Source organism: Bos indicus, chromosome 5, assembly GCF_029378745.1.
Source record: "Bos indicus isolate NIAB-ARS_2022 breed Sahiwal x Tharparkar chromosome 5, NIAB-ARS_B.indTharparkar_mat_pri_1.0, whole genome shotgun sequence".
NCBI lineage: Eukaryota > Metazoa > Chordata > Mammalia > Artiodactyla > Bovidae > Bos > Bos indicus.
This window is the reverse complement of record NC_091764.1, coordinates 29842371-29848671: the sequence shown is the minus strand read 5'-3', so window position 1 is coordinate 29848671 and position 6301 is coordinate 29842371. Positions and strand designations below refer to the sequence as shown.

At 41.4% G+C, this 6301-nt stretch overlaps 1 protein-coding gene across 4 annotated transcripts in view; it reads right to left on the bottom strand.

Annotated features, from left to right (window-relative positions):
- The window catches only part of CERS5 (ceramide synthase 5), a 29835-nt gene that overhangs the window by 1922 nt on the left and 21612 nt on the right, over positions 1–6301 (bottom strand). For 3 of the 4 annotated variants that reach the window (XM_019960593.2, XM_019960596.2, XM_070789131.1), the window contains exons 5-9: positions 5436–5486; positions 4162–4254; positions 2412–2540; positions 2202–2308; positions 1232–1388 (exon numbers count right to left, since the gene is read on the bottom strand). In XM_019960593.2, coding sequence (XP_019816152.1) covers positions 1232–1388; positions 2202–2308; positions 2412–2540; positions 4162–4254; positions 5436–5486 — 537 coding nt within the window. Of the gene's footprint in view, positions 1–277; positions 387–1231; positions 1389–2201; positions 2309–2411; positions 2541–4161; positions 4255–5435; positions 5487–6301 lie in introns of all 4 variants that reach the window. The other variant, XM_019960594.2, reaches the window with a different exon arrangement.

Here is a 6301-nt window from a genome sequence, read left to right as displayed (position 1 = left end):
AGTGTGTTAGATTTGAGCTAAAGGGAAGCTCAAAAAGGAGGGATGCAGGCGGGATAGAAGGGAAAAACAGAAATGGAAAAAAAAAAAGCAGACTCTACTCTTGCCTCAATTTAGGAAAAAGAATCTGGCAACTTGAGCTCCATTCAGCAATGCCCCACAAGGTCAGGAGAGAAGGCATGCTCCATACAATGCAGGGAAACAGAAAGGAAAGCAGGAAGGAAGAGAAACATTCAGATAGACATGCTTCACTGAACACTAGAAGCACAGATACACTTACATGCAAGAGATGAAACTGTCCAGCTCCCACCAGGCATAGAAAAAAGGAAGGAGGTGAGAAAAGAGTGGAGAGTACAGAGTCTGGGTCTAATCCTTCCTGGATAGGTCACCTGGTCAGGGAAGAAAAGCAAGGGAAAAGAGAGATGTCCAATAGCTACACCAAGATGCACAGGCACACTAAGCAAGTTCTGAAACCAATTAAAGCCATAAGGAACAGTGTCACAAGAGATCATGTATTCCTGGGAAACATTCCATCCCTTTGTCCTAGAGTCTGTATCCACTACCAGAGCCCCTCCCCTTGGGATTGTATGTTACTGAAGGCTGAATCCCTCAGGCTAATCACAGTTTGACTGACTGCTTCAGAATTTGCAAAATTCAGTTATGAGTTTTATCACAGAATGATGCCTTTCTTTGTGCTTTTGGGCTCTTGAAGTAAAGTGGGTATTTGAAGCCCTAAAAACCTATCTCACTTAAGACCCTGCCTCATGCAACAGTAAGTGAGGCTGGTACTTAATTCCTTACATAAACTGTATCTTGAACACCACAGTGTGGCCATCTTGGGGTGGCTTGTGAATTACCATACCACTTCTAGGCAATCTAACATCTTGGCTTCTATACAGTTTATATCTTGGAACTCTGCATATGATTTCCTTACATCTTGGAGCTCTGCATATGATTTCCTTTGAAAAAAGACTTCCATGCTAAAAATAAAAATATGAAATCCATGATGTAGGTAGGTAAGGGGTAGGTTGAAATGGTCTCCAAAACCTAATCCTGTTTATTATTTAACAAAAGTCATTCCTATGGGACAGGAAGAAGGCAGATCCTGCCTCTGACATCTAAGTCATGTCTTAGATGGCTAAACATTCATACTTAAAGAAAAGATGAAAACCTTAGAGCTCTAGGCTTTTTGCTTGGTAATACCCCAAAGAAAGAAGCCATCTTTCACCCTTACCTTTCCTCGGATCAAGGCTTTGAAAGCAATTCGTGCAATTAGGTAGGACCAGATGACATGCAGAACCTGTAGGACCAGGAGAAGGCCATTGAAAAGCCACCAGGAGCGATAGGGCCCGATTATCTCCCAACTCTCAAAGAGGGTCGTGTTCAGGATCCTATAAGAGGAAGTTCAATGGTCAGATTCTAGAGTCAAAGCCAGACACATAAGGATGAAGTTGAATTTCCTGGAAAGCAGAACCTTGTGTTTTCACACCATACCTTCTATCAGTTGAAGTTCCAGGGATATTCATGCACAGTGAGAAGACAGTAAAGAAAGGGGCCCATGGAGTTTTCTATCTTTAGGAATAATGGAAGATATAGAATTCTTAGCAGCTGACAGAGTAAGCCAGATTACTAATCACTTCAAATAAGTCATATTACTAATCCAAATATGCAGAGTATCACCAATTTGGGACAACAGTTTTAACAATAACCCTAGGAATAATTCAGATTCTCATGCACATACAGGACAGCTGATGGCCAATTCCCTCAGACTAAGGAAAATCTCCAACCCACAGAGTCAATGACTTGTAATATAGTCGTGAGTGTAGAAGTGAGAGTGGTGTGGGAGTGGGAGTGGTCAGGGTGGGAGACAGTATAGAGCAGGAAAATAAGCAAAAGCCTGAGAAGTCCACAATTAGTGCAAAAGAAGGCAGAGGAGTTACTTAGGCATAAAATGAGGACTATTCCTCAGAGATGAATCAGGAGAGCCATAGCTAAGTGAGTTGGATGCTCTCGGTCTACATCATACTGTATTAGAAATACTGTACAGGGGAAATGAGGTCCTTCAAGAATCCATAAAAGGTCAGGTTAGGTCAAGCAAAAAGCAGAGCAATATTTAGGGTTAGGGAATCTTGATGTCTGTTCCCTAAACTGGTGACCAGTTTATTGTTACATATTTACCACAGCTCCACAGCCCTAACACTTACCAGAATGGATAGATTCCTAGGCGAGTCACCACAAAAACAGCACTGAAGATCACAAAAAGGGTGTCACAGAGACGCTGGTACTTGGCATAATTGGCTAGCTTGGCTGCCTGGAGAAAGAAAGATAAGAATTGAATTGGGGAGAAAGCCAGTTCTCAGATAGGAAGAAAAGTAAAGAGGACTAGTGAGGAAAGAGTCATTGAGGGGTCTTACCTCCAGCAAGAAGTCTGAGACATCATGTAGACACAAGACCAGCGTTCCCACTCGAACCATGTTGTTGATGTAGGAGAAGGTAATAAGCCCAATGGTGGCCAGGTGATGCAAAAACATGATCAGGAAGTCCTAGGAAGGAATGCAAATAGCAGACGCAGGTAAAGGCAAGGCCGAAGAACTGCTATGCAACTCAGTGCCCTGTACTGTTCTCAGAGGGCCTCATCCCACCCCTTCTGAGTTTCATTTTGTTTCAATTCTCCCCTAGGAAGCTGCCTAACATTTCACCCAAAACTATCTACATCAGTGACTGACCCATAATCTACACTCAATCTATAGCTCAAAACACAGAAAAGAGCAATTTTCTTTGGTAGCTGCAGAACATGTAGACTTCAGATGCTTAGCTGATACCTGGAGATAATTTCCCAGGTGGTAGTCAGGCATATAAGCCTTATACCTCTAGATTCCTTGAGTATCTAAGACTCTTCTGCATTGATGAAGGGAATTTCAACCAAAGGGACCTAAGAGAAAGGGGAGGTTTGTGGAGAGGAGAAGCTATTCCAAAACATTTCAGAGAAATGCTAAATAGTCCATCTTACTACAAGCACTTCCTGCTCTCAGATTTAAAGCTCTAATTTCCTCTTGGGTTCAAATAACAAGGTTAGACCCTGAGAAATCTCTAAATACCTGAGTTATTACATATATCTAATAAATACTTCTCAGCCCAGTGAAGGATAGAGGGTGGGAGGAGGCAGGTAAATTGCATCAGAGAAGCAAGGATATAAAGTCTATGCTCTCCATATGGATGGATACAATCACACGTTCTAGCTCTTGAGTTGGGGATGAGTTCACAAGTACACATTCTAGAAAGTTTTAAAACCTACATACATATTATAAACCTTTTTATATATGTCATGCATTAAAATGAAATTTTAATAAGGAGACCTATGTCTTCATAGGAGGGTGTGTAACTGTCCTGAGTAACCAAAAGAGGGTGAGAGGCATTTAAATTATATATCATGCTTCTAGGTTACACAACAACTAATATGCCAGATTAATGTCAATCCATTCCCACAAGTGCTAACCCTGATTTTCCTTACCAAAGATAACCATGAGTTAGTGACAGATTAGGGTTAGAGCTGCTGGAATTGCATTATGTCAGGTGGATGCCAATAAAAGGTGAAGATTCTGCCCTTTCTGTATACTTACAAAAAACTTAAGTCATTTGCAACTTTGCCATTCTGTAGGCAAGTCAACTCACTTCTCTGAATCTGTTTCCTAAACAACAGCAAGAAAAGGGTAAACTAAAACATCTAAAACCCCTTCCAACCGACATTCTTTTAAGTAAGTGGGGTCACCAAGAACAGAGAACAGAGAGGGAACAAGGGTCACTAATGGCAAAAGTTTTTCTGGAATCGAAGCTTTTCCTGGATCAGGCCTTGCTATCCCTAAGTTTAGACTAGTTTCTTGAGCTTTATATGTGTAAGAACCTTGGAGAAAAACAAAGAAAAGGGTATGCTTCTTAGCTGGTTAACTGTTTTCATCCTGGGCTGCCCTGAATGACTCAAATATACTTCACTAGTCAGGGCTCACTTCTGAGAACATTACAAAGAGCTAAAAGTCACACTGAACCTACTTTCACCCTCTTTTGTGGTCCTAATCAGGACAGAGAATCCATCACAATGACAATAATGGTAGCTGCCGGAAAGGAGGGTGCCATAAATCAGGGTGTTAAGGGAGCCAACGTCCTTACCTTTCTTTTAATGTCTGTAAACTGAGAAAACATAAGAGACCAATAGAAAGCCAATTCCATGATATAATAGTAATAAAGTCCACTTGTGAGAGGCTGGAAGAGAAAAAGTAGTGAGGATACCAGCTAGTCAAAGACTCATTCCATGTTCCCAGCTTTCTTTGTGTCAGCGAACTCATACCCCCGATTATTAAATACTCTTCCTCTCCATCATCTTCCAAGATGTGCAATAGCTAACAGACTTTGGACTGGTGTTGACACTTAAACTCTTCCCTTCCACATATACATCTTTGTGTGCTAAATCACTTCAGTCGTGTCCAACTCTTTGCAGCCCTATGGACTGTAGCCTGCCAGGCTCCTCTGTCCATGGGATTTTCTAGGCAAGGATACTGGAGTGGGTTGCCATGCCCTTCTCCAGGGGATCTTCCTGACCCAGGGATAGAACCCACATCTCATATCTCTTGCATTAGCAGGCAGGTTCTTTACCACTAGCGCCACCTGGGAAGCCCATACACATCTTTGGCTCATCTTTTAGAGATCAGATAGGCTTCCCTGGTAGCTCAGCTGGTAAAGAATCCGCCTGCAATGCAGGATACCCCAGTTCAATTCCTGGGTTGGGAAGATCTGCTGGAGAAGGGATAGGCTACTCACTCCAGTCTTCTTTGGGCTGGTAAAGAATCCACCTGCAATGTGGGAGATCTGGGTTTGATCCCTGGGTAAAGAGTTGGACAGGACTGAGTGACTTTCACGGTTAACAAGGACATGACTAAGCAACTAAGCGCGCGCACGCGCACGCACACACACACACACACACACACACACACACACACACACACACACAGCACAATCAAATCAGTATGTCTAGAATTCTGGGCAATTTTCAGGGGATTAAATACATCGAGGCCTTTCCTTCTTCCACCCTGTTAGCAACCCCCTGACATTTTTCTACTTTAGACTAGAACCAAGATGCTCTTATGGGATTCAAAAGGGACACCTGAACCAGAAAGCACCTCATTAAGTGCCAGGAAGCTGCTTTTCTTTCCAGCCCAATTAAGGTGAATATCTGGAACAAACAGATCACAAGATTTCACTGCTGTGGGGACCCCAAAAATACATACTGTGAACATATGACTCAAAGAGACTCAGTCCCTAATCCCTCAAGAATCTCAAGGGAATGTTCTATCTGCCCTGGGACTGGTGATGCACTCTCCCCAACCCCAGCCTACACACGCACACACACACACACAACGCCCCTGTCTTAAAGGCTCAGGTCTTACCTGATACGGGTAACTGTGCCAGCACTGTCGGGTGTCCCAGAACCAAGGTGACTAAGAGAAAACAAATAATCCAAGTCAGTTTTCAGAATTCCCTCCTGGCCCATCTACCTCTTTCTCTATACTTTGGGCAAAGAGATGGGAAAGAAAATGGAAGCCCCCTAGACAGAATTTAGGGATCCTTAAAGGCTAAATAAACAATTATACTTTTTTGCTAGAACAAGAAAGTGCTATTAAGATGAGAGAAACTGTACACAAGAGCAAAGAGAGTGCTAGGATAGCTTTTGGAAACATCACAACCTGGAATATATAGGAAATTGGGAGGCAGGAAGACAGTGATTTCATTTAATAATCAAAGGAGATCTCTCTGTGCCAAAGATTCAAAAGTCAAAAGCAATCATCTCCAATGGAGTTTCAATTATGTCCTTTAAGAGGGTTGTCCATTTGATCTAAGTTGTTGAATTTATTACTATTAAACTGTTCATAATGTGGTCTTACTATTCTTTCAATGTCTACAGGACCTATAGTGATAGCCTCTTTTTCTCCCTGATACTGATAATTTGTTTTCTTGTTTTTTTCTAAAGGTTTATCAATTTTAATTAAAACTTTCAAAGAACCAACCTTTGTAATTTTCTCTATTATTTTCTAATACCTATTTCATCAATTTTTGCTCTTCTTTTTTTCCTTTCTTTTAACTTACTTTGGGTTTACTTTGCTCTTCTTTTTCTGGATCTTAAAGTGAAAACTTAATCATTTATTTTAAAGTTTTCTTCTTTTCTAATATAAACAAATTAAAGTTATAAATTTCCTCAAAAGTATTCTTTAGCTGCATACCACAAACTTTGGTATGCTGTATTTTCAGCATCATT